This window comes from Phalangium opilio, unplaced genomic scaffold, assembly GCF_054372755.1.
Source record: "Phalangium opilio isolate 3A_F unplaced genomic scaffold, DU_Popi_V2 ptg000024l_1, whole genome shotgun sequence".
NCBI classification, from domain to species: Eukaryota; Metazoa; Arthropoda; class Arachnida; order Opiliones; family Phalangiidae; genus Phalangium; species Phalangium opilio.
In genome coordinates, this window is record NW_028324155.1 from 8760539 (window position 1) to 8787510 (window position 26972).

Genomic DNA, 26972 nt, shown 5'->3' on the forward strand with positions numbered 1-26972 from the left:
ATTCATAAACGTCGGACGCAACGCAATTTAGTACAGGCAAAGGCAGGGCGTCGTGCGCAAACTTCTGCCTTTTGCGCACGACGCCCTGCCTTTGCCTGTACTAAATTGCGTAGCGTCCGACGTTTATGAATTTCACCTTTAATCCACCTTATTCCCTTTCCCCGGAAGTTAGGCTTAGCTCGGGAATCATGGGGTGAATACTGAATAACGGGAAGAAATTCGTCTGTCGTCTGCTACAAAAGCCAAAAATATGTACTGTAGCGGACGACAGACCAATTTCTTCCGTTACTCATCCCCATGAATCCCGAGCTAAGCCTAACTTTAGCCTAACTTCCCGCAAAAGGGAATAAGGTGGATTCAAATTAAACGAGAAGAATCATTTTAAAAATCAGATTTTATTTACAAAACTTATTTAAGTTTTCTAAGAAAGCATTACAAAAAAATGTACTTTGATAAAATACTAAAAAAAAGAATCTAAAATAAAACAAGGTTTTAATTGTTTTTTTGGTTCAGGATGTTTTTCATCCCTTTCCTAAGAAAAAGAAAATAAATAATTCGAGAGATTATTTTTCGAGTCAGTTATTATCTAGATTAAAAAGAAAAGAAACAAGATTTAAACAGGTTTAATTTGATTATTTAATCAGTTAAGAAGAACTTGGAAGAAGACTCACTAGACTTGTGTTGTTTCTCCTGTCTCCCTTTTGCTCTTTTAAAAACCCAGTTTGATTCACTTTGATCAAATTCAGACGACGGTTCATCGTCATCAGATAAAAAACGAGAGTCCTTAAGGTTTTTTAAGCGGTTTGTGTACCACCTGGCTTTATCCCTTAACTTATGTAGTTGATCATTCTTATTGTCATCAGTTTCTCGGCAATCTTCAGAATCACAATAATAATTATTATTATCATCTTCATTCCAAGCTTTCCTCAATTTCTCCAATTTTTTGGCCAGTTTTTGGGTTCTTCTGGCTAATTTCTTTCTTAACTTGTCGCCCAATTGTTTGGCGCCATTAAGATTGTCTTTGACAACTTTGGAGAGTTTTTTACCAAATTTTTCAAGATGAGGGTTTAAGTTTTCGGCAGTTTCTTTTATTCCTTTCCATAAGGAATCATAATCATAATCGGGTAAAAAGTTATAGCCATTCTGTTCAGTTTCCTGATCAGTGTCTTCAATTGTTTCTTGATCTGTGTCCTCCATGTTTCCCTCAACAACTTCCTCGACAGTTTCAATGTTTTCTTCAAAAGGAATGGGTTTTCCTTTATGGTTCATCTCATTTCTCTCTTCGAAAAGCTTCTTCCATTTGAGAGATTCACTTTTTTCCAAATTGTATAAATTTTCCAACTCTTCCATTTGATTTTTCAGAGTTTGTAGATTTTCTTGATCACTCTGAACTGTTTCTTTAGTGGATGAACTTTGTTCGGATTCAGATTGAACTGGTTCTTCAGTGGATGAACTTTGTAAAATCAATGGTTTAGATTCAGAATTTGATTTAGAATTATCATCAATTTCTTCCAATTTTTCAATCAAATTTTTGATTCTTTCATTCTCATTTGAAAGTAACTCAGCCAAGGAGTTTTTCCAAAAATTCAAATTTTTCACGCAATCCTGGTGGTGATTGTTGCCTGAGATTTCTTTCCCCTTTGATTTCATACATTCCAAGAACTCTTTTTCCAAATCATCAATTTGAGAGAATAATAAGGAAGCTTTGGGCTTTGGTTCAATTTTCTCAACAGATTTTGACGAAAGAAAAGTTAAAATTAAACCTGTTAAATAGATCTTTTAAAAATAATTCTTAAAAATTAAAATAAATGAAGATGAAGAACCTTACAAGATAAAAGGGCCAAGACAAAGAAAACAATCATCAAGCCCACAATAATTGTAATCAAAGTGTTTCTTTCAATTGTCAGAAATTCTTTGTTGGTGATAAATACATTTTTTGAAGAAGATTTCTTGCCAATTTTTTTATGATCCCCCCTTTTAATTGAATTATCTGCGCTTAATTTTTCACCCAAAGCAACTTCTTTGTTAGAAACAGATTTTTTCAAACGCAACCTCAGTCTACTCGACTTTCTTGACAAACTTTTGGCTAAAAAAATTCTCAATTTAACAAAATACTTACTGATTCAGGGTTCATACAACTTTTGGAAAACAAATTTCCCTGAGATTTCCAGGTTTTTTAATTCCCATATACTTCCCTGAATTTTCCAGGTTTTTCCCGTATATGGAGTATCATATGGAGCAAATGTTAACGAAGGAGGGGGGGGGCAAATTGGACTATAACATTATCAAAGGGCATCCCCGTATCTCTAGTAGAACCAGGGTTATGAGCCTCCAAAGTATAGTGTAATGTTAATCCTATGGAGGGTATGGTTACGAACATTTTGCTTAATTACTCGGCCCCTGTTTGTCGTAGCCCTAAGTTCTTAGTATGGTTGGATAGGGGACAAATTGGACTATAACATACTCAAAGGACATCCCCGTATCTCTAGTAGACACAGAGTTAGGGGCCTGCAAAGTACAGTGTAATGTTAATCCTATGGAGAGAATGTTCACGAACATTTTGCTTAATTACTCGGCCCCTGTTTGACGCAAATTTCCCCGATTTCCCTGAATTTTACTAAAAATTCTAAATTTCCCTGAGGTTTTTGTCAACTATTTATTTCCCTGATTTTTCCAGGTTTTCCAGGTTTGTATGAACCCTGTGATTAAATGGAATTAAAAATTAATTTACAGTTTAATGAAGGGTTTTCATCCGTTGTCAGTGAAGATATGACTGATTTGTCATTTAATAAGTTAAGATCTGAAATACGTGGAATCCCATCTAAATCATTTAATGTGTCCTCGGGATCAGATTCATTAATGACAGCCACATCACTACTTGAACAATTGCTGGAACAATCTGTGTTAATACTGGAAGACGTTTTGCAAGTACAGATATGTTTCTCTCCATTTCCCTGCATTAATAACCAAGATATTTGGCGTGATATTAAAGAGGTATATGCCTAATTGGCATATCACTTACACTAGCTGTCATTGAGGATGATGTCATCATTGAAGAGGTCATAGAAGGACAGGTGCATTTGCAGCCAATTATCGCCCATTCTCCCGATTCCCTAAGTTCAGCGACATCGGAAAAGGAATGACACATCGATGTTCCTTCACCATCACCATCTTGGACAGATTCCACGTTTTCCAGGTTGCTATGAATGGCTTCACTCGAGCCTTCCAGGGGGGCCACATCATCTTGCGACATTTTTACCTCAAACTGCGCGATTTTTAAAATTACAAGCCGTTTAGATTTAAAGAAACGTAATTAGCCTTAAATTTAACAATATTACCATAAATAAGACTCGTATTAAATATAATAATAAAGAAACGACCGTCGAAAGACATCCACAAGGATCCTATCCCATCGAAATCAAAACAAAGACTGAGTGTCTCATGTCGCAGCTAAGCCTAATTGTTTTTCTATTTCTCATTGGTCCAAATAGAACAAAACATTGCGGACGTCAGCTTCTATGATTGGCTGACAGGAAAGGAGACTATTTCCTATTGCTCATTGGTCCAAATAGAACAAAACATTGCGGACGTCAGCTTCTATGATTGGCTGACAGGAAAGGAGACTAAATTACGTCATTCTGAGTCATCTGTTTAGGCCTAAAATCGCGTTATTTGCAAAATTAAGTGGCTAATAGTGATGTATTTAATTGAGATTGGGCTTAATTTGGCAAATCATTTCTTTCTTTTATTTTTACAACAAGAAATATTATACATTCATGCAATTTTTATTTTTCATCTATTCACTGAAGTTTTATGTCCTTTTAAAATTCATTGGTTTAAAATAATAATAATAATAATAATAATGTAAATTATATCGCTATATTATAATAAAGTATTGCGGATATTTTTAATTTTAGTTAAATATTTTCTCATATTTTCACCCTTTTTCATTTAATATTTTGTAAAAACAATCTATATAAAATGGTTTATGATTTTTTTGGTGGATTACAATTTTCCATTAACGAGGAGAGAAAAACTATCCGATTTGCTGAAATTTCAAATTTCGTTTACTAAACCCTACCCTATTGTTTTCTTTTTTTCTCAAGTTGTAAATTTAAAATAATTAAGAAAAAAAAAAAAAAAAAAAACAACCTGTAATAATAATTAAAAAATAATAAAGATTTTTAAACGCCTAAATTCATTTATTTATTTATTTAGCAGAAATGTGCATAGTTACTTCAAATTAAAGACAAAAAATCACAATTTTATTTAACCAAAAAATGGTTAAACTATAATTTTTTTTAATAAATTCATATTTATTTAATTATAATTATTAATTAGAGCCTATGTATAATCCTGAATATTTATTTTTAAGAGCTAATTCAGTAATTCACGCGTTTTGTTTGTTTGTTTGTTTCTTTTTCTGTAATAGGAACAAACAAGAAAAAAAAAAAAAAAACACTGAAAGAAAATGGAAATACGACGGCTGAAAAATAAAATAAAACCTATCTCAAAAGAAAAAGAAAAAAAAAGTGAATTAAATTTAATTTAAAAGAACTCCCAAATTTTAATTAAATTTGAGAAAATTTTCAGGATCAGGAATTTCAAGAAATAATGTTTTAATTTTGTGGATTTAATTTTATTTTATGAAATTTTCTTATTTCAATGTCCATAGTTTTAAATATAAGGGGGTGGGGGGATTCTCCCCTCTTTAATCTTAATTAATTTTTATTCAATTTTATATCTAGGGTAATTTACTAATTTTAATTTTTCAATAACCAAAAAACTAAGGGTATTTTTTTTTCTCTTTTTCTTTAAAAAAAAAAGGGGGGGGGGACGTTGTTTGGTTTAATAATATCCATTTAAACCGGGGTGTGATTGAAAAATTGTTTCTTCCCTCAAAAGAAAAAACACCAGAAAAAAATCATTTTTTTTTTTGACAAATCTCCTTGCCCATACCAAAAAAAAAAAAATAATTATCAGATTTAAAAACCAGAGCAGGAGAATTTTGTTTTTGTTTTTGTTTGTGGGTAAAAGACCACCAAAAGTTTTTTTACTTTTTTTTATATTGTTTATAGGTTTCTTTTCCCTCACAATAAGCAAGCACACTGTCTCTGGTTTCAATTTTTACCGCTGTTTTTTTTTTATATATAAACTACTGTTTTTGTTTTTGTTTTTTTAAAGGAGGCTAAACCCATTTCATATTTTCTGAATTTTTTCACCAACAACAAGAGGATTATTTTTTCGAATTTCTTGAGCACCCAGTTCTTTGTAATCAAACGTGCAATTATGTTCATTAGAGTATCTGTGAATGCTACAGAATAAACCCCCGCAACGACACTCGAAGCCTGTGAAAAATTTCCCCCCCCAAAAGAAGAGAATTAATTAAATGTAATTAATATATTATAGGCCTAATTAGGAACCTTTTTTTTATTATTAAATTGTGGCTGAAAAGTGAAGTGACGCGTTCAAAAAATGAATTAGGGTTAAGTGGGGGTATTTAAAATTAGGTCCTTACCCGTTAATCCAACTTTTTTGCGACAAACTAAACACCGATTCTTTTTCTTTTGCTTTTGGTCTTTTTGTTGCGTTTCATCCGCCTGTTCATTGGGATCAGGTGAAGCGGTGGGATTATCCGTTCCTGAACTTCCTGATACACTCTCATTCGTACCTTCCTGGCTAGTGCAACCCTAATATCGCGAGTAACTCAATTAAGACTTGAAAGCAATTGTGGAAAATAGAATAGGCTTCTTCTTTTATACCTCCACTTTTGCAGCTTCTGGACTTTGAATAGCTACAGCGGCTGGAACTGTAGGCGAGGCTGTAGTTAAGGCGCTCTCGGCTGGTGAAGAGGCTAGGCTGGATGAGGAGGAAGCTACAGCCACTGAGGTTACTGTTGAGGCTGCCAAAGAAGTTTCACTCAAGGATCCACCGGATGACGTAGCGCAGCGAAATGATCCTAGATCAGCTAATTTCTCATTCCATCCAAAGTTTTCTGAAGGATGGCTAGTCGCGGAAGCTGATTCTTCCTTGGGTCCTAACAAAATCATTAAAAAATTCACTCAGAAAATAAAACACTTTCAAGCTAGAAATCTCTCATATTTATCATAAAGTTGCTTGAAATAAGTTAGACTTAACAGTTCAAGTCTTATATAAATTCATTTACATTATTAAATAAACCTAACATATCTTACACACACAGAGCACCAACAACTAGGCTTAACTACCTTACACACACAGAGCACCAACAACTAGGCTTAACTACCTTACACAGAGCACCAACAACTAGGCTTAACTACCTTACACACACAGAGCACCAATGAGATAGATAGAGTTCCAATTCAAATCGGCTTACCGCGATACACATTGTTTTTATCAAGCAAGTTTATCAAAACATGACAGCGCCACCTGTGAGCCTCTAGCGGAACTAATTACAACTTTTACTCGCTTATTTTCAATCAGAAACATCGTTATGATTTTTATTTCATCTATTTAGTAGATTAAAAAGGACTACAGTTTTTATTATTTAACTTGCTTATTTATTTAACACGTTTAAAAAACTATTTTGACAGCAGACGGTAATAAAAAAGTTCTTCAAGTGATTAATAGGTGGCGCCACCCGTATTTGATAAAGATTCATGCTCGACAAAAAGTGTATCGCGAATCGTCGATCTCGAGATCCCACGTTGTGACTCTAGGTTTATATATATATTCTATCTCATTGCAGAGCACCAACAACTAGGCTTAACTACCTTACACACACACAGAGCACCAACAACTAGGCTTAACTACCTTACACAGAGCACCAACAACTATGCTTAACTACCTTACACAGAGCATCAATAACTAGGCTTAACTATCTTAAACAGAGCACCAATAACTAGGCTTAACTACCTTAAACAGAGCATCAATAACTAGGCTTAACTACCTTAAACAGAGCATCAATAACTAGGCTTAACTACCTTAAACAGAGCATCAATAACTAGGCTTAACTACCTTAAACAGAGCATCAATAACTAGGCTTAACTACCTTACACAGAGCATCAATAACTAGGCTTAACTACCTTACACAGAGCATCAATAACTAGGCTTAACTACCTTACACAGAGCATCAATAACTAGGCTTAACTACCTTACACAGAGCATCAATAACTAGGCTTAACTACCTTACACAGAGCATCAATAACTAGGCTTAACTACCTTACACAGAGCATCAATAACTAGGCTTAACTACCTTACACAGAGCATCAATAACTAGGCTTAACTACCTTACACAGAGCATCAATAACTAGGCTTAACTACCTTACACAGAGCATCAATAACTAGGCTTAACTACCTTACACAGAGCATCAATAACTAGGCTTAACTACCTTACACAGAGCACCAATAACTAGACTTAACTACCTTAAACAGAGCATCAATAACTAGGCTTAACTACCTTAAACAGAGCATCAATAACTAGGCTTAACTACCTTACACAGAGCATCAATAACTAGGCTTAACTACCTTACACAGAGCACCAATAACTAGACTTAACTACCTTACACAGAGCATCAATAACTAGACTTAACTACCTTACACAGAGCACCAATAACTAGACTTAACTACCTTACACAGAGCATCAATAACTAGGCTTAACTACCTTACACAGAGCATCAATAACTAGGCTTAACTACCTTACACAGAGCATCAATAACTAGGCTTAACTACCTTACACAGAGCACCAATAACTAGACTTAACTACCTTACACAGAGCACCAATAACTAGACTTAACTACCTTACACAGAGCACCAATAACTAGACTTAACTACCTTACACAGAGCATCAATAACTAGGCTTAACTACCTTACACAGAGCACCAATAACTAGACTTAACTACCTTACACAGAGCACAAATAACTAGACTTAACTATCTTAAACAGAGCATCAATAATTAGGCTTAACCATGGCTTAACTATCTTAAACAGAGCATCAATAATTAGGCCTAACAATCTTAAACCGAGCATCAATAATAAGGCTTAACTATCTTAAAAAGTGCATCAATAATAAGGCTTAAAACAAATTTAGGCTTAGCAACTCTCAGTGCAAGTCCACTGACAAGTATAGGAAACTGAGAAAAAAAGTTAAGCTTGTAGCTTACTACTTGGACTGCTACTTCTGCCTGGTAATGACCCGTTAGGTGCAGCTTGTTTTCGTTTTAGGGCATCTTTGTAGCACTTTGAGCACAAGCCATCAGTGGCAGGACTACCATAAAAACCACATCCTGAGCGGCATAAAGCTGCAGCACTCTGGGACATCTGATTAGTGTCTCGCTCCATTGAAATAATGAAGCTCAATTACTCAAAGATTTGGTTCAAATTATAACAAGGCCTGGAAAGAAATTAAAAAGAAACATTTCACAGCCATCATTGAAACAAAAAAAAATGGGTCTATCATATTTTTAATCATTTGGAAACCTCATAAAGTGTTGGTTTAGAGATAAAAATGTACTTAATAGCAAGTGTTTGAAAAAAGGCTTAATGGCAATTAAAAGTGCATTGATCATTAGAAAATGCTTAAAGAAGAACTTAATATCGAAAATGGTCTATTTTGGCATACAAAGGAAAAACAGATCAATTAGGCTTATGACTAAGCTATTTTTACCCACATAAGGAATAATATTTCTCAATACTTATAACATAATATACACTATTTTAGCTATATTACTTAAAAAAGAATAAATATAAACTCTTTGAAAGCAAAATATGCCTAACTTTAAAACTCAGCCTTGGAAGAAAACGCGTAGACGATAAGATTCAATGGGGAAGGGTTTTCTTCCTAAAAAAATAACGTAGGCCTAAACGTATGATGGGACTTTTTTCTAGGAACGCTAGTGTTTCCTAGACGATAGCTAACCCTAAAAAACACTTCAAACCCCAAAACTATGGATCTTTCCTCAAACCCAGATTAACTAAGAACTAACTATAATTAAAAATAAGTTAGAAAGGTTAGGTTTATGACCTTGGTTACGTTAAGTATTAAATTAGATGGCTCGAACCTCCTGGCTTAGCGAATCTCTCCCCGAATACCGTAGGCTGTACACTGTAGCCACCAGCGAACAAGACAAGATGGCGTCAAACCCCCCTCTATCAATTTCTAAGCAATTTTAAGTGTAATTAGGCCCGAAATAGGCTAAAATATGGGTTCCTAATGGATCGTAACAGCCTTATTTTAATTAAGAGATGTAATAATTAAACGTATCTAACCTCAAATGGCCACGGAAGTTAAACAAAGCACCTCCACTAGATGCCCAACCAAAGAATAGGTACACTGCCCTTCCGAGTCGCGCGAACTATAATGACGACTCTGAGGAGTGAGGAAACAACCTACGTCACTAACAATTTCGCGTTCAGTTCAATCACGTGTTTTAAAAGGCCACCCCTGATTGGCCAACCACGGTATTTTCGCGGAAATGACTGACCTCGGATTATAAAGTACTTCTGGGAGAGTGGAATGAAAATCAGAGAATTAATCACGCTAAAAATTGTGATAAATTAGTCAGCTTTAAAATAAAATAAAAACACAAAACAAATTAAAGATCTTTAGACTCTAAGCCTAATCCATAAACTAAACATATATTTAAATGGATTGCAGCTCGTTGCGACAGAAACAAGGAGAATTTGTCACAAATACATGTGGAAGTGTGAAGAACATTACCGCCTGTTATTCGATTAGGGTAATTTGACAAAAATTAGCTAATGACGTACGCGCGCCTTAGGAAGGTTTAATCATCACAATAAATAAAAGCGATTAGCGGAATGAAAGTTGTAAAAATAATCCTTAGTAATAAAATTTTACACTGGAAACTTTTTCTACGGGGAAGCGACAGCTCTTTGAATTGAATGTATTAGATTCTATGAGAAAATAACACGGGTTGCAAACAGGATCTTTAATGGGTTACCTTCTGTTGAAACTTCTCAAAAACGGCTTTTGTTTGTCACCTTCGCTGTTATTAGAAATATCGCGTTCTTCTAACAGTCACTTTTTCGAAACCCGGCTCGTACAAAGCGGAGACGACTTCTCTCTGGAACAGGCCTTTCCAGCTGTAATTATCAAGCATGGGGGGAATCCGCTTGTCATAGTCACGTGACGGCACAGTACGAAGGCCACGTGTGGGATAAGATATTTTTTTCTTAGCACGTTTCGTGTTTTAAAGGGATCTTTGCATATTCTCATGATTATCTCGAGGGGTCGGACATTCGTCATGGTTACGTAAAGAGTTTAAATTCGTGAATAAACAAATAGCGAGTGCCAGACCCCTCCGCCTGCGTATATACCTTTCAATGACGCGCTTAATGTCATCTACACTATTTATTCAATACGTATCTATCAATCGCACCTGTTTATAGCAAATTTTGTGACGTATTTTGATTCGAAATTGGCCTAATTTCATCTAAACCCAACTTTGGAAGGTCATAATTTCTAAACAAATCCTTTGACACTATGATAGAGCAAATTGTCCCCATCCAATTATACTAAATACTCGGTAAGATCATAACTTTAGTTACCCAAACCTTCCCGGAAAATCCCTTGAATATTTACTTTGGGTTCCTTTTTTTAAAAAATCACTCAAAACGTATGAATTTGAAAGTTGCATCTTCAGTAACTTTGTTACGCAATTTGAAAAGTTCCAAAATAATAACACCAGAGAGATAGAGAAGAAATTTCTAAAGAAAGAACCTTCTTTGATTACGATAGAAAGTTGGTTGCGTAGATTCTCTTCTCTCCTTGCCAATGTCCTCGCCAGTCAAAAACTGAGGGATTCAGAAAAATTGGTACCTTGCCCGCAACAGTCAAGAAGTTGCACAGCCTCCAGTCTCTCGAGGAAACTCAACCACCTCCCCCTTTCTTAAATGTTTTTTAAACCCTAACAAGATGGTTAAGTGTCCCGATAAACATTGCGTAAGACAGAGCAACGTCAACGGATTTACCACTTTACTACATTAGGTACGAATATATTAGTTTCACCATAGCTTTGAAAGTTTTGTGGTGAAACTAAAAACAGTGGGGATCATAGGCCTACTGACTATCTAGTTTCGGAGAGATTTTTGTTCAATGGTACCCCAGGACAAAAGTCGTTAAAGGTTTGGGGTTAAGAATATCTTGTTGTAAATGTGAAATCATTTTAAAATGGTTAAAAAAAAACTTTATTTAAGTTGATTTATATTTTATTAAATAGGCTTAGCAAATTAAAAAATTGGGTGAGAGAAAGTATATGTGTTTTGAAAAATGATGATTTATCCTGTTTTTCTTGATAAGTTATCAATGAATCCCTGACATATCACCTATCAAACGAAATTTGAACCATTTTGATAAAACGGACTTTTATTTTAACCACAGCCCACTCGATCACGCAAGTTGCACGTATAGCGCGTGCAACTTGCGTGATCGAGTGGGCTGCGTTTTAGCCCTCTGGAAACCTAAGGTTTTAAGGGATATTGGGTTGATGCTTTTAGGGTGGTTAATAATGAAATAATTTCACCTACTTTTTTCTTGACACATCTCAACTGAAAAATTAATTTATAGGCTTAATTTTAATGAATAATTAAAGGTTTTAATTGTTTTTTAATTACAACAATCTTATATTTTGATAACTTAACCAATATAAGAACCATTTTGATAAAACAGACTTTTATTTTACGTTTTTAACCTTCTGGAAACCTGAGGTTTTTCAGGGATATTGGGTTGATGCTTTTAGGGTGGTTAATATATGAAAAAATTTCACCTACTTTTTTTCTTGACGACATCTCAGCTGAAAAATTTATTTATAGGCTTAATTTTAATGAGTAATTAAAGGTTTTAATTGTTTTTTTAATTACAACAATCTTATATTTTGATAACTTAACCAATATAATAATAATAATCATAAAAAAAAATCGCCATTTAATACCGGAAGAATTGCTAATTACTTAAATTTAAGTAAATTTAAATTGAAACTAAGTTTATAATCTAAGATAAATGCTTTTGAAGAGATTTAATCCAATCTTTAGTTGTTTGGCAAGAACTATTAACGCATAAAGGACATCTTAATGGTAACTGACGGGAACAAACTTGATTGGAAGCCAAATGGCTCTTAACTATTTCTGCTAAACCCTAAAAAAAAATAATTTAAATGGGAAAATATTTAAAATTAGCATTAGAATTAAATTAAATTAATTCACTAACCTTTATAAATAATGGATGATCATTTGGAGTTGAAACTCTTTTCAAATTTGTAATTCCAGCCTTTAATTAATAAAATTCAGGATTAATTAAAATAAATCATAAAAATTAGTACTTATTTACCTCTTTGGCCAATTCAGCTCCGTATTCAATATCTAATTCATGTAGAGTCTCAATATGTTCATTAACAAATGTAATTGGTACCACTAAGATATTCTTAACTCCCTTTTTGGCCAATTCTTTCATGGCTCCGTCAGTTGGGGGTCCCATCCAAGCTTTAGGTCCAACTTTGGATTGCCAAACTAGCCTATAAGAATGAGTGTTCCCCAGTCTTTCCATTACCCTTAAAACTGTTCCCGCCACTTCAGTTGGATAGGGATCGCCCCGATAAACAGCCTCAATTGGTAAAGAATGGGCTGAGAATAAAATAACTACTCTGGCACGAACGTCTTCCGGAAATTCTTGGAGTTTCTTTTGAATTAAATCAACTACAGACTGAAATTTAGATCAAAAATAGGTTAAATTATGTTATTATATTATTCTTAAAGGGAGGGTGAAGTAGAAAATCAAGTGATTTTTTATCGATTCTTCTACTAATTATAAGACCAGTCTGCATAGTGAAACATTCAGGAAATACCAACTCCGAATGATTTTAAAATTCAAATTAGGTTCAGATTTTAAGGATAATTTTAAAGAAGGACTGCCGACCAATCGCGTAACGCCTTGCCTTTTTGTTAACAAAATTCTCGTGGCACGCATGCTCCATGTCTCGCGCCACGATTGTCACGTCGCGCGCCTAATTTTATCAAATCTCGTGATAAATTTCATTCAATGCGGAACGTGCCATGAGAATTTTGTTAATATAAAGGTAGGGCGTTACGCGATTGGTCGGAGGACCTTCTTTAAAATTATCCTTAAAATCTGAACGTAATTTGAATTTTAAAATCATTCGGAATCTGTATTTCCTGAATGTTTGACTATGCAGGCTGGTCTTATAATTAGTAGAAGAATCAATAAAAAATCACTTGATTTTCCACTTCACCCTCCCTTTAAGTGAAAAATAAAACATAATTACATCTATAAAGCCAGAATGAAGTGGCCATCTGTCTATGAAACTCCATTTTAGTTTTGAATCCTTATTTTCTTTGCAATAACGGTAAATTGCATTTAAACTACTTCCAGTTGTGGCACAGCTATATTGGGGATATTGAGAAAATGCCACGACTCTTTCTACATTGTCCCTAATTATAATTAATAATTAGTAAGGGAAAATATCTCAATTAAAGCTAAATTAAATTTTAAAACCTTTCCATTTGGGCAATAGTATCTTCAGTTAATGGGTCAGCGTACCGGAAACCAACATAATGTTTATGAGGAGCTAATTTAGAGTTAAAATTAAGCCAAGTAAATTAAATTCATTAATTACTATAATAATAATTATAATATTAACCTGTTTCAGGGCTAATTTGGTCCAAAAGTTTGACCATCAATTCCCCTTGAATATTTGTCCATTTTAAAATAGGTGAACCTCCTCCAATTTCGCGATAACGTTCAACTATTTTTGGAGTTCGTCGCTTAGCAATTAATGGACCTAGTTTACTAATGAGTTATTGTTTTCTTAGTCTATATCTTTATTTAAAAATATTAAGAGTTTGAAGTCAAAATTAATGTACCTTTGAAAAGGTAATGGAATAATATCTTTATCAGTAAAGAGCCTGGTTAAAAATGCTTCAACTTCATCTAATTTACTCGGTCCACCCATGTTTAACATGAATATACCGGTTTTAACATTGTTTCTATATTACATAATTAATTATTTCACTTTAATACGCTAGTCATTAAGATTTAAGTCATTAAGCCTTGGCTTACTTTGGATTCGGATTCGGATTAAAGAGGTTTTGCGCCGTTGAAATCGAACGACAAGGTGATAACAATTCTAAAAACAAGTAAAATTGTTAATTTAAAGAAGATTTAGCTGGATTTAAATGGTAATTAAATTAGAATATTACTTGAAACATTATTTCCCAGAATGAAACGTGTACAAGAAGCCATTTTTCTCCCCAGGAAATGGATGTAAGCAGACGACACCAAGGAGGATAGCAGGCTGGGAAATAAGGATATTTTTTAAACTAGTCCTTTGGACCAGTGACCCCCTAGTGTCTGAAATCATTTACTGGTCTCCGGACTGGTCCCAGCCTTTGCTCTCCAATAGATTTGCAATTAATAAACTGGTCCCGAGGACCAGTAACCCCCACTTCTTGAATTAAAAAACTAGTCCAAGCAATTAATAAACTGGTTTTGGACCAGAGGAAGTGTGCTATTTCCCAGCCTGATATGGAGGGCCGACTTAGTATAATTTTAGGAAAGTGACTGGTAGCCCTGCTTACGCTAGTGGCCCCTGGTTCATCTGCGGAAAACTAATGTTTTGTCGTCTGCAACATATTCGGTCCGCCATCGCGATTTGCCAAAAAAAATATCCCCCTACCTCACCCCCCCGCCAAACCAATAGTTTTCCGTAAATGAACCAGGTGTCAGCAGGATCGAGCTCCAAAAATCACTTAACACCCCCCAAAGGCTAAGTCGGCCCTCCATATTATCCTCCTTGACTACACTTTCTCCGGGAGAGATCTTGATTGGATGAAATAGCAAGATTCAAGAGTAATGTCACCTTATGTTAAATTTCCATAGTAACTTATAAAGCCAAAGCCTGAAAGCCGACATTGCTCTAAAAATTACATAATCGGTTACAAAATAAAGTTTGTTTTAATTAAATTTCACAAACTATTAATGTTTTTCATAAAATCAATTCGATTAGGTCCCAAAACTTAAAAGATTCAATTAATTTTTTATATTTAATTTTAAATAAACCAATTTATTCTGATTTATTGAAGTTTGAATAAAAAAAGTCGTCACATTGTCGATCGGCTTAAAACTATTTTGTCGACACTTGTCTCATTAAATCGGGATTATCGTGGTCCTTTTTTTTTAAAAAATACGGCTCTAATTGGCTTTGAAAAACACAAGAAATTTGTCGCCCGTAAAGTTAACAAGATGGCCCCGGCCAGATTACACTTTTGCGCGCCCTCTAGTGACTAGAATTAGTATTACTATATTCATTGACCCCGACAAATTTATAATTTTCAGGTTTTTTTCCATTGTTTATAAAATAGCATTCCGATTATGAATAAAACCAATCTAGTAAGAATTTGGTTTACAGTTTAATTAAATAAGTAATTAACTGTAGTGTTCAAGTCTTGGTGGATTAATTAGGCTAGATATACTAATCAATATCCAAGATTTATTCTACCATATGATTATGGTCATTCGTTACATTGGGTGGCAAGGATGCCGCTTGAGTGCGGATAAAGAAGCGAGGAGTGTTCTCTCCTATACGCGATGTACGAGGTTACCTCCCATTTTTAAAATGTGAGTAGTTTTTGGTAATCGCCATCTAATGAGCGAATTCTGTACTTTGATTTTATTCCGTATTTTAAAAATGGCCGCGGACAACAACAATCTTTATGACACAGAGTTAACCCTTTGTCAGGTCCCGAATGAAGTTTGCAAACCCATGATCTCCACTCCCTTAAATCCCTATCACTACTTTTACAGCCAAGAACGGAACATGTTCTACCCCAGCTTGCCATTTTTACTTTTCAAAACTTACTAATTACCAATGAGAATTAAAAAATATGTTCAAATCATCGGATTCACCGAGCCAAAGGATTTCAGACGAAGGTTTTGAACTTCCTGCTTTTGAACGCTAGATGGCTTTAAACACCGACGTTTAAAGAGACAAAAATACCGAATTTTACGCTTTACTTCGACGCTAGATGGCGGTATCAAAAACTACTAAGACGCAATGGCAGCCCCCCTTGAATTTGCCTGGTAAACAGACAATTAGAAAATGGGGGTTACAATCAATCGATATCTGAGGATGGGGCGCCATCTAGGTTGTGTTTGGAATAGGCGGGAATTACGAATATAGCAATACTCTCCCGTGAGATTAAAACCCAGTGACTGTATGAGTCTTAAGATAATGTGAGGGTTTAACAATAAAATTCGAAGATCATTGGCAACTTGTAATATTGCGCTATGCATTTGTAACAGTTTGGTTGAGCTTAATGAGGTAGATTGTAATTCAGATTTAACTTTGTTTAAGTCACTATTTTATACTGTCCTTTATGAGGTTATTGTTATTGTGGTGAAAAGTTTGTTTAAAGTCATTATTTATACTGTCCTTTATGAGGTTATTGTTATTATGGTGAAAAGTTTGTTTAGCTTGGTTTAGCTGCTGTCTCATAGGTTGAGCCTTTCAGGCGCTCGTCTGTTTCGGAGTGGGTTGCGGCGAATTGGTGTTGCGGATGTGGTGGTGGTCCTTGGGACCAGTGACCCTCGCATTAATTATTATTTTACCGGTCCCACTATAAATTAAATTTCTAAAATGGTGAGAATAAAAAGCACGTAAAGACACAAAAGTAAAGAAGCTGGAAATTCTAATTGAATTTGAATTTTTTACTGTAGGAAAAAGTAGCATATAACAATCCATAACAGTTAACTTTTATTTCTTATCACAATTTTTCAACTAGTTGCCACTAAATATCAATCAACATGTCTAATGATATTTGAAGTTCTTAATCCTTTTCTGAACTAGCCTTATTCCTTATTGCATTTTCCATAAATTCAGCGGCAATATCTTCTCTCGCTATCAGTAAGCCAGATCAAAATCTTGTAATGTGACCATGCACTACTGAGAAATACGATTACTGACAACTAGTACTGGCTATGGTCTAGACTGTCGACTACAAGAGACTCATTCTAGAGTATAGACGCTAGACAAGATCAATAGTCAATAGAATACAAAACTTTTGTAGGGAAGTTGTAGCCAAGGAGTACTAACTACCTAGGAGTAGAATTGGTAGAAAATGAGTTGAGATAGAAAAATTCTAAAAAGGAACCCCGAATTTATAAACTGGTCCCACCGTCTATTTTTTCCAAAAACCCTAATTAATAAAGTGCTCCCTGATACCACTGACCCCAACTTTTGGAATAAATAAACTGGTCCGAGCAATTAATAAACTGGTTTGGGACTTGTAAACCTGTCTTATTTCCTACCCTGTAGTGACGAGCCCATGATGTAAACAATAAAGATGGCCGCGAGCTACGAGGTTTAAGCCTCGGTCTTTAGTGTATCGGGACGGGGGGACGGGGACTCGGGGACTCGGGGTCCGAGTAAAATTGTCCATGCCCATGCCTTTTAATAATTATCTTAATGTTCTTTTTATTGATGATTGTTTATGCCTATTAATATTTATCTTAATGTTCTTTTTATTGATGATTGTTTATGCCTATTAATAATTATCTTAATGTTCTTTTTATTGATGAGCTTAAGTTGTAAATTTTTAATTCGATACTTTCAAAGTAACGTTAATTAAACCTTCAATACCTTGATTTAAATTTTAATTTATAATCCTTATTTAATTTAAGGATGATGTCAGTTTGTAAGTCTCGTTAATTTAATTCCCCCTTTCCCACAGAGAGGGTCTGAAAATTTAAATCACTTGGCAGAGACTGGAGATCTTCAACATTCAGTGACAGACTCTGAATCTCAATGGGCATTTAAAAAACTGTATAAATTTAAATTGAAATTCCAAATTATAATTAAATACTTTTTGTTTGATATGTTGATATTAACGTAATCAATCCTTGAATACTCTATTGGTACTATCAACACCATCGTTAAATTTATTACTTAAATAATATAATTTTTTTTAAATATAATAATCAAATTAGAGACTTATAATTAGTTAACTTTAAATGAGTATGTTTCACTGATTAAAATTACATTTCTAAAAATTGTTAGGTTGATAGCACTTTCATGTTTCATGTAGAAATTTCATATTTCCGTGGATGGAGAGATGAACACGTTGATTCCGTTTGTCGTTGATTGAAATTAGATTCATTTTGGTCATAAATTTCATTTTATATTTTGAGTTGTTGATTTTATGAGATTGTTGATTTTATTTTTATAATTATCACTTACGTAACTGTTATTAGTAGATGAACCCAGCGAGAGCGGAAACTGCCAAAATGATTAGTTAATTTTGCAAAGAATCTGCAATTTAATTCTGCAAAAATCTACCTATTATTTTATGTCAGTTCCGTTAAGTGATCATTTAATTTTAAACTTGCCAAACAAATAGTGAGCAATGGTACCTCCGTCCCAAACTAGTTATAGTTTTAAAACGCTGACTCGAGTTTCATTTTGTTAATACATTTAATTTTATTAGTAAATCAACCTGCCTAACTTTTAAGCAGACGAGTCTTAAAAAACGATATCATTGGTGAAATTAGAAAACTCTCTCTGCTTAGCGCGCCTTCTGTCGGGGAGAACCTTAATTTCTTTTTTGATTAATATGATAATATTAATTGTAATGTTTAAGTTCCCAAGTAGAAATCTAATCTTGCCTAGGATTAAAAAGATATATAATAATTATAAATTGCAAAAAAAAATTGCAAGCAACTGTCTCTCCTCCTCTAGCGCGATACAATATATATTCGACAGCATCCAGTGGCGGGCGTCGGGGAGGTGGGGGGTCCATACAGTTGCACAGTTCTCTCTCTCTCGTCTCCCGCTAAACCCACGCAGTAAGTGCGGGCGTCGGGGAGATGGGGGGGGGTCCATATCCTAACTCTCTCTTTCTTCTCTTCAGTATAATTTATCTCGCTTTATATTACAAGCAAGCGTGGCTTCGTGGTAACGCGCTCGCTCGGACGTCTTCACTGACGTCTCGTATGGATTGGGATATCGCGGGTTCGAGGCCCGGCGCCGACGGGAAAATAATTTCAATTGAAATTAAATACGTTACGCCACCTATGAGGTGTGAGGTGTACTACGGATGAATTTCGAGTCGAAAATTCGCGGGAAATTTGAAATTCAAAAAGTTTATTTATGAAGAATCTTATTATGCGGTTACACCAAATCCAGCCAGCCGTCCAGCCAACAGAGGTCGGAACAATACTTTCGAGCTCTAAAGAGCGCAAAAGTAAAAACCAGTTACAAGGAAGAAAAGCGCTCAAAACCAGCGGAATAATTCTTTATTCTAGCCAGAATCAACCGTTCTATAATAAAGTTCAAATCGAATTTGCATACGGCTCAAAAGTGCAACGCCAACATTCGGTTTTACAAGCAAACATCTAGAAGCTAATAACAAGAAGTATGGTTCAGTTTTCAGCCACCATTGAGGTCAACCCTAAGGATTTTTCATCACTAGATAGACGAAAACTTAGGCCAACAAACCCTGCAATTATTCCATGGAAGTGTTACCAATCTAGAGATGTAAAGTTCAAAAAAGTCAGTCGATACTTCAAATTACGAGCTTCGGGTTCCGAGTTCAACTTTACGCGGAGAGCAAAGTGCGGCGTGAAATTAACGAAAAGCGGGTTAAGGGGTTGGGGGAAGAGGGCACTGAGGTCAAAGAGCGAGCAAGTTCACTAATTAAAGAACGCGGGGAGAGTTGTACTACCCGGGCGGGCGCTACCACAGATTGAAAAGATAGTCTCTCGATTCGATTTTTCCAATAATCGTAAACCTCTTTCATTCACACGCACTAATCCGAATCAAACCAAGGAAGGAAGCGAGAGAGTGTGAAGATTTTAAAGCTGCTAGTTTTTAATCGCGTTACCTAGGAGGCGGTGCCTGCGATCAACTCTAGTTAAAATAACCATTCACTGATCTTACTCAGTCTCTCCTACAAAATACCCTCTCCCATTTTCTTAAGAAATTAAATCAAAAATCTGAATAAAAGCTAGTAGAGATGGTATCGAGTACCATCAGAAGTGAGATGAGACTAGAAGTACTGAGCTAACCAAATTCTTCACTCGGCGAAAGTGGATATTCTTGATAAAACACCAACGGTTGGCCCTCTAGTGGCGGTTTCAGAATTTCCCCTCCAAAACGTGAGACGCTCGCGGTGGTAGGCGTTCTCCTGTAATCCAGCCCTTTGGAAGCTAGAATCAAGCACCCACGTCCGTGTTTCGCAGCTTTAGGTTGAGGGGAAGGGGGTAAGAAATTTTTTTTGGAACTCGACCAATTTTTTTCTCTCTAGCGTAGGCGCGATTGAGGCGGCGTAAAATCCTCAAATTTGTTCACTAATGCCAGGATCTATTACCAATGCTAGAGCCCTTCACTTCTAGTCTCATCTCACTTCTGGTACCATCAAAGGCGACTGGAAAAATAGGAAAGTAATAGAGCGTCATAAAGAGGAGCGGTGATTGGTCGACCAAATAAACTAGATAGAAAGTCAGACTGACGCAAACATCTCACCTAGCTCACTTTCTCTTACTTCTCTTTGCCTCTGGTACAAAGTCTCTTTCGAGGCATTACCGAACGACGCGTCCTTCCGCCGACATCATCTTAAAATTCGTTCTAAAATAATTCGTTTTTGTCCGAAAATAGAGTTTACACTGACTCCCTTCAGTCCAATGGAATTGAAGCAATAGAGTTAAAGGTATACGAGTAGTTTTTGTTAGCCCGCTTTTCCAGGCGTTACTTCTCTCTCAATGAACAAACAACCAACGTTGTTCTTATAGAATATTTAAAACTCTTGAAATTTGTTGGAGTGTTTTCCTCGAGTTTCGTTGTCTTGATATTATTTCCTTGAAATTTTAACGAGAACCTAACACGACGTCGTTTTTAATAAATATTTCACTCTCTCTTTGTTATTTCTGCTCTATAGTTGACTCCGAACTTGTTAAACTTACTTTGAAGACGCGAAACAAGGCGAAGCATTTTGGGAATTAGACATCTCGGATCCACCCGATAGAGTTCGGTTCAATATCTACGAGCGCGCCTGTTCTAATCGTGAATTATTAATTTATTTATTCTCCAATGAATATTGAATCGATACTAGGTCTATAACCGGCACGGTATAATACAGTTCAAACATGAATTATTGGGTATATTTGAATATTCATGGAATAAACGAATACATTTCCGCGCATTATACGGTTTCTAAGCAACCTTTTAAAAGTCCTTTATGATTGTATTCAAAGGGTTGAGCCTCTGCCTTAATTGAAGGAAAAATCAGTTTCGATAATGGCCGGATTCCAATAATTTAATTGTCGATTGATTTAATTGCCGTTAAGACGTTCAATTATTGAAATAATTCAAGGTTTTGGCTCTATAGAATGCGTTCTACAACAATTTGGCCAAAGGGTTTTACTGGAAACCATAGTTATATCATATGATAACGTTTCAAAGTTGTTGTTCAATTTGGTAACTAAATACTGTAAAACCATGTTTTCAGTAGAGGACAAATAAGGTTATAACAGAAGTGAGATGAGACTAGAAGTGAAGGGCTCTAGCATTGGTAGTAGATCCTGGCACTAGTGAGCAAATTCGAGGATTTTATGCCGCTTCCCACGCGCTAAAACTAGAGAGAAAAAAATTGGTCGAGTTCCAAAAACACTTCCTACCCCCTTCCCCTCAACCTAAAGCCCGGACGCGGGTGTTTGAATCTAGTTCGGCCGTCTACCGCCACGAGCGTCTCACGTTTTGGAGGGGAAATTCTGAAACCGCTACCAGAGGGCCAACCGTTCGTGTGTTATCAAGAATATTCACTTTCGCCGAGTGAAGAATTTGGTTATCTCAGTACTTCTAGTCTCATCTCACTTCTGGTTATAATGATTTCCACCAACTTTGTATCCCTATAACTAATTAACCAAAAGAAAAATAACAGGTTCGCGTCGTATCAAGCCGATGATGGAACTAAAATAAACGACGCTGATAGAAAAAGGTCAGACTTAAGTTGACCCCTAAAGTGATAAAAGAAGCTTTATTTAAGTCGGAAAAGAGACTAGAGAGACTGAGACTGAGAGATTTGCTCTCAATTTGGAGGTCATCGGGTGTGACGAAGAAACGAATCTCTATTAGTAACAACTAACACGTTTCTTGGTAACGGCTGACCCTTAAAAACTATCAGTAAATAACACCAACCACTCCCCGAGACTAATTTATCCGGAAAAGATTAACCGACAATCCACGGACAATCTGACCACAATTCTTTTCTCGGCCACAATACCAAACGAGTCGTGATTGGGTACCGAGATTTTCAATTACAAGAAGATCAAAAAGAAATTAGCTCCTTGAAATTGTTGTTTGCCAAATATAACTCCGAGGGGTTGGTCACTTTCCAAATACACTTTCAATCGTGCGTGACTCAAGTGGGTCAACGGATGGATATGACCTCGTACGGTTAAAGAAGGTTAAAGTACATAATATTATGCAATATTTGATGAAGTACTTATATAAGGTTCAGCCACGCGCTGGCTTTACCCATACCTGGCATACATAACCTAATTTGCATAAATTTCCATTTGCGGTGTAAGTAATTCGGTTCGAAAGGTTACTTTAGGAGCAATTCAGACTTTGGAGAAAGATTTCGATTTTAAAACGCGCCGTTTGGAAGCTACGGTTAAGATTAATTTGCACAAATTAGTTCGACACTAGAGAGGAGAGAGAGAGAGAGTGAAATCCCTGTTCGAGGTTACGAGTGTGTTAGCGACCTGGAAAGGGAAATTTAAATGATAAAGAACGACCTCAGCTTCGTTTAATTCACCTCTCTTCAATTCAATCGAGATTCCGGAAGGGCAAACGGATATTTTTAGAAACAACATTTGTTCTAAAACAAGTATAGATAAAAACTAACGATAGGCAAGTTTTAGGCTGGCTAGAAGACGGTAACCTAACTCCCAATTGAACCTAATTTAACCAATTCCAATAAGGTTAATTTGTGGGCAAACAAAGTAAACACGCGTTTTCATTGAATATAATTATAATTCTCTTGTATGACGCGTATAAGTAAATTCCATCGCATTATGGTCCTATTTATAGCTATGTAGAATTGGGCTAGCAATGACTTAATAATACACCGCGATATCCTGTAACTAAAAAGGCCTTTGAAACAGAAAAAAAAGCGTTTACGCTCATCTAGTGGCCGGGGGTGGTCAAAGTTAATTTTCACCCCATGAAAGCGGAAACAAGAGCCTTCCAGTCTAATTATAGCTCAAGTTTTTGCGCCCGCGATTCAATTCCGGCATTGGCCGGGTCCGTGACGACTTTTAACACCTTTCTAATAGCCTCTTTAAGTTAAAATGGTAGAAATGCAAACTCTTTACAACAATGTTAAGGCATTAAGCTGCCTTTGAGAGCGTTAGACCCAATGGCGAGACAATATTGAATGTCACTACTCGATTTATCATTAAGAAGTATCGCGCAAACTCTCCAATCTCAGCGCGTGACAGGGGCTCGCGAGATCCGGCGATAGACTTTATCGCGCGTTGAATCTCGCTGCCTTTCAACAACCAAACAATAACGACATTAACAAAGGCAGCAGGGAACGAAGCTAGAGTATTTCGTAGAAAAGTTCTAAGAGAACCTTCACGCGATTCGCGGAAGATGATTTAATATAAACAGCGTGGGAAGCCGCTAGGAGTACATTCTAACGAGCGACACTTTGAAGTCTTAATTTAAACCACTCGAGTCACGTGGGGTTAATTTCGTTACGATTTAACTTTAGACCGTTGTTAAAGGTAGACTTACGAATGTTGTAACTGGTAAACTAAAGGTGATATTCCATTTTGGCGGAATGACGAAACGTGAGTAACATTTACAAAAACGTTAATTGGCGAACCTATTCGTTTTTCATATTCTTTTTTACGGTCTGTAACAATTACCACCCGCGTCACGCCTGTACCTAACTAAGGTAGGCTAAATATAGACTACCACGATTATTATTAGAATCTCCGTAAGGGTATTGCTTTAAATTAGTTACCGAGAGAGATTAAAGTAGACATTATTATCTTTAAAACGGCGTTTACAAATTGAAAATCGCCCCAGTAGGCGAGGAGTTAGAGCCAAAATGAAACCTACAGTACGTCCATCGCTATCAAAATCATATTTTCTTTACGAGCTATACGGAGCATATCAATTTTATCCTGGAAAGAATTCGGTTAATATGATCCCCCTTTAAAGACCTATATCAGAAGTGAGATGAGACTAGAAGTGAAGGGCTCTAGCATTGGTAATAGATCCTGGCATTAGTGAACAAATTTGAGGATTTTACGCCGCTTCAATCGCGCCTACGCTAGAGAGAGAGAAATTGGTCGAGTTCCAAAAAAATTTCTTACCCCCTTCCCCTCAACCTAAAGCGGTGAAACACGGACGCGGGTGCTTGAATCTAGTTCGGCCGTCTACCACCGCGAGCGTCTCACGTTTTGGAGGGGAAATTCTGAAACCGCCACTAGAGGGCCAACCGTTCTTGTGTTATCAAGAATATTCACTTTCGCCGAGTGAAGAATTTGGTTAGCTCAGTACTTCTAGTCTCATCTCACTTCTGCCTATATGTTACGACACAACCAACGCGCCTAGTACTTCGGTTGAGATTATAACGACAATGTAACAGGTGTTAAAGAACCACCAAAGAGGTGTTCAACCGATCATCAAATTGAGAAAATATTTTCCAGTTCATAGAAATCTCGAGAGAAAAAAAGCTTCTAGGAAAGTCTGGTTCCGGAGTTTATTGGAACTTTGAGGGCTCAAGAAGAAGTCGAGTGTGGGAAGAATTCATTTTTTTTTCCTTTGAGATCACGGAGAGGCAAACCTTGTTAGAACTTCACTCGTTATACCAAACAGTTAGTTTTACTGGGAACAACAAAACACAATTTGAAAGAATAGAAAATATTTCTAAAGCATACATCTTATTCAACTCCTTCAATTTTGAATTTCAAAATTCACTCAGTTAAAAATGGATTTACCGAAACAAAAATTTTATAACAGCGTACCTATTTGGCAAAAGGGTACGAGAACAAAACGCTTAAAGTTTGAAAATGGTAGGTATACTGTACATGCATTGAATACGGTTTTTGGTTCCTTTTTTATATGACCGGATATGAACCACCGAAAAAAATCGCGTGTCAACTAAAGTCGAGCTAAAATAATGGCACCACCATGAAGGTGCGTGGTTAACTAACTTAGTAATTGCAGAAGTGAGATGAGACCAGAAGTACTGAGCTAACCAAATACTTCACTCGGCGAAAGTGAATATTCTTGATAACACACCAACGGTTGGCCCTCTGGTGGCGGTTTCTGAATTTCCCCTCCAAAACGTGAGACGCTCGCGGTGGTAGACGGCCGAACTAGATCCAAGCACCCGCGTCCGTGTTTCGCCGCTTTAGGTTGAGGGGAAGGGGGTAAGAAATTTTTTTGGAACTAGACCAACTTTTTTCTCTCTAGCGTAGGCGCGATTGAAGCGGCGTAAAATCCTCAAATTTGTTCACTAATGCCAGGATCTATTACCAATGCTAGAACCCTTCACTTCAAGTCTCATCTCACTTCTGGTAATTGTAATAACGATCAATACGTCCTATTCCATCCACGGACCATTTTAACGAAATGGCCAAGATGAGATACGTTAATTAAATATAAAAATCAATTAGCTTAAAAACCAACATTTCTGACCGGTGGTCCAAAAGTGACCGAAAGATTAAGTGGAGCGGTCAATTTTTCGAGTGGAATAAAGTTGTTGCTTGGTTCTTCCATCCCACTCCCACGCATCAGTCGCTTGTTTGCGTTTGCTTACGGGTTGGTTTTGTCGCCCCAAGTTGAGGCTACCGATTGGTTATACCTCCCCTCGGGGAGCGCGAATACCCCCCCCCCCCCCGGGGCCTTAAAATAGCTAGGGACAGGGACCAGTCAAGGACATTTTATTAAGTGGAGGAAGAGAAAATTCAAACCTTACTATATAAGACTCGTGACAGAAAACCTATACCAAACTTTTAATTATAAATCCGGGGAAAAAAAACCTTGGAACCTTAATAAAGGGATAGTGAAATTCCCTTCAATTATAAATATTACGATGATACTATTAATTTACCGCAGTTATTTACACGATTTACATTCCCTTTAACGCACCCTTAAGTTTTAGCAAAAACAGCAAAAAAATATCTTTATTTTTACATATTTTTCTAAAAAAAAAAGAAAAAAACATTTTAGCAAAGTTAAAAAAGTGACTTTTTTTTTGGAGGGGGGGGGGGGTTGAAAAATTAGGAATATGTCGGTTGCTTTCTGTAAAACTATATTAAGATTTTCAGGAAATTTTCGTCTGCTTTATCTTATTTATTTATCGATTTAGGAAAGAGACAAACGTGAAACAAAAAATGAGTGTTAAATTAAAATAGAATAGAAAAGAACGTTGAAAACGAATGTTTTAAACAAAGTCTAGCGTAAAATCAAAAATTTTCTTTATTAAATTTTTGCGAGCAATTTCAATCTAGGTGAACATTGGAAGAAAGCCCGAATTACATCTTTTAAAGGGAGAGTAAAATTAATTACACCGTCTTTTTTCCCCTGGATTTATAACGCTAGGCTAAGCCTAAATTCTCCACGCGTTACTAAACTACATTTCATTCCATCTTTAGGAAACTTGAATCTCTGAAAAGTTGCTTTCCCCCAGAAAAATAATCCAGGAAGATGGAAAGAGGAACAAGAAGTTCATTTTAATTTTGTCTTCAAATTATTTCTTCATAATCAGTTCAACCCTTAATTGATTTGGCCCTCCCTCCCCTTCCCCCAGCCCACCTGTCCCCAAAAACTAATTGGGAACAGATTGAAGGTGGCATGCAGCATATTTCTCACACAAAATATGTACTACAAACCATATAGGTGACGGTTTAATTAGGTTTCAATTAAAAATAAATGAAAATTAATAAT

General features: G+C 36.0%; 3 protein-coding genes and 3 long non-coding RNA genes across 10 annotated transcripts in view; 2 read left to right on the forward strand and 4 right to left on the reverse strand.

Annotated features, from left to right (window-relative positions):
• LOC149692707 (uncharacterized) overlaps positions 1-2702 on the forward strand; it is a 58429-nt gene extending 55727 nt beyond the window's left edge. The window contains exon 2 of the long non-coding RNA XR_016382855.1: positions 2545-2702. This is a non-coding gene — a long non-coding RNA (uncharacterized LOC149692707). The remainder of the gene's footprint in view (positions 1-2544) is intronic.
• Positions 377-3496, reverse strand: LOC149692716 (uncharacterized). 2 transcript variants are annotated; one of them, XM_089868574.1, is made up of 6 exons: positions 3339-3496; positions 3023-3265; positions 2732-2954; positions 1829-2086; positions 672-1763; positions 377-532 (listed from the first exon to the last, which is right to left on the reverse strand). In XM_089868574.1, exons 1-6 carry the CDS (start codon positions 3339-3341, stop codon positions 522-524), a joined length of 1830 nt encoding a protein of 609 aa, XP_089724700.1. In that variant the 5' UTR covers positions 3342-3496; the 3' UTR covers positions 377-521. The 2 variants fall into 2 exon arrangements, with proteins under 2 accessions (XP_089724700.1, XP_089724699.1); XM_089868573.1 differs by having other exon boundaries at positions 377-586.
• Positions 3497-3723: 227 nt separating this feature from the next.
• Positions 3724-10088, reverse strand: drn (zinc finger AN1-type doctor no). 3 transcript variants are annotated; one of them, XM_089868580.1, is made up of 6 exons: positions 9942-10088; positions 9247-9480; positions 8142-8371; positions 5763-6037; positions 5519-5690; positions 3724-5348 (listed from the first exon to the last, which is right to left on the reverse strand). In XM_089868580.1, the coding sequence occupies exons 3-6, from the start codon at positions 8317-8319 to the stop codon at positions 5200-5202; spliced, it is 774 nt and encodes a 257-aa protein (XP_089724706.1). In that variant the 5' UTR covers positions 8320-8371; positions 9247-9480; positions 9942-10088; the 3' UTR covers positions 3724-5199. The 3 variants fall into 3 exon arrangements, with proteins under 3 accessions (XP_089724706.1, XP_089724707.1, XP_089724708.1); XM_089868581.1 differs by lacking the exon at positions 9247-9480 and having other exon boundaries at positions 9942-10083; XM_089868582.1 differs by lacking the exons at positions 9247-9480; positions 9942-10088 and adding an exon at positions 9002-9149.
• LOC149692718 (uncharacterized) lies at positions 6385-8135 on the reverse strand. Its single transcript, XR_016382852.1, has 2 exons — positions 7609-8135; positions 6385-7472 (listed from the first exon to the last, which is right to left on the reverse strand). It is a non-coding gene; the product is annotated as an uncharacterized LOC149692718 (long non-coding RNA).
• A 1729-nt stretch (positions 10089-11817) lies between the features above and the next one.
• Positions 11818-26972, reverse strand: part of FeCH (ferrochelatase, mitochondrial) — a 28577-nt gene continuing 13422 nt past the window's right edge. Inside the window, exons 2-10 of the mRNA XM_089868587.1 lie at positions 14212-14306; positions 14072-14138; positions 13876-13998; positions 13653-13801; positions 13508-13580; positions 13278-13443; positions 12326-12697; positions 12206-12265; positions 11818-12133 (exon numbers count right to left, since the gene is read on the reverse strand). Coding sequence (XP_089724713.1) covers positions 11990-12133; positions 12206-12265; positions 12326-12697; positions 13278-13443; positions 13508-13580; positions 13653-13801; positions 13876-13998; positions 14072-14138; positions 14212-14254 — 1197 coding nt within the window. The 5' untranslated portion in view covers positions 14255-14306 and the 3' untranslated portion in view covers positions 11818-11989. The remainder of the gene's footprint in view (positions 12134-12205; positions 12266-12325; positions 12698-13277; positions 13444-13507; positions 13581-13652; positions 13802-13875; positions 13999-14071; positions 14139-14211; positions 14307-26972) is intronic.
• On the forward strand, positions 15254-17890 carry LOC149692720 (uncharacterized). Of its 2 annotated transcripts, none has more exons than XR_016382860.1 (2): positions 15254-16649; positions 17740-17890. It is a non-coding gene; the product is annotated as an uncharacterized LOC149692720 (long non-coding RNA). The 2 variants fall into 2 exon arrangements; XR_016382859.1 differs by lacking the exon at positions 15254-16649 and adding an exon at positions 17415-17623.

Excerpts from the sequence above, each read along its gene's own strand:
- drn (XM_089868580.1), bottom strand. The coding sequence starts at position 8,319 with ATGGAGCGAGACACTAATCAGATGTCCCAGAGTGCTGCAGCTTTATGC. Across the intron at positions 5,691-5,762 it reads CAGAAGCTGCAAAAGTGGAG|GGTTGCACTAGCCAGGAAGG; the intron begins GTATAAAAGAAG and ends TCGCGATATTAG. Across the intron at positions 5,349-5,518 it reads CAAAAAAGTTGGATTAACGG|GCTTCGAGTGTCGTTGCGGG; the intron begins GTAAGGACCTAA and ends AATTTTTCACAG.
- LOC149692716 (XM_089868574.1), bottom strand. Across the intron at positions 2,087-2,731 it reads TGAAAACCCTTCATTAAACT|CCAAAAGTTTGTCAAGAAAG; the intron begins GTAAATTAATTT and ends GAATTTTTTTAG. Across the intron at positions 1,764-1,828 it reads TGTCTTGGCCCTTTTATCTT|GTTTAATTTTAACTTTTCTT; the intron begins GTAAGGTTCTTC and ends TCTATTTAACAG.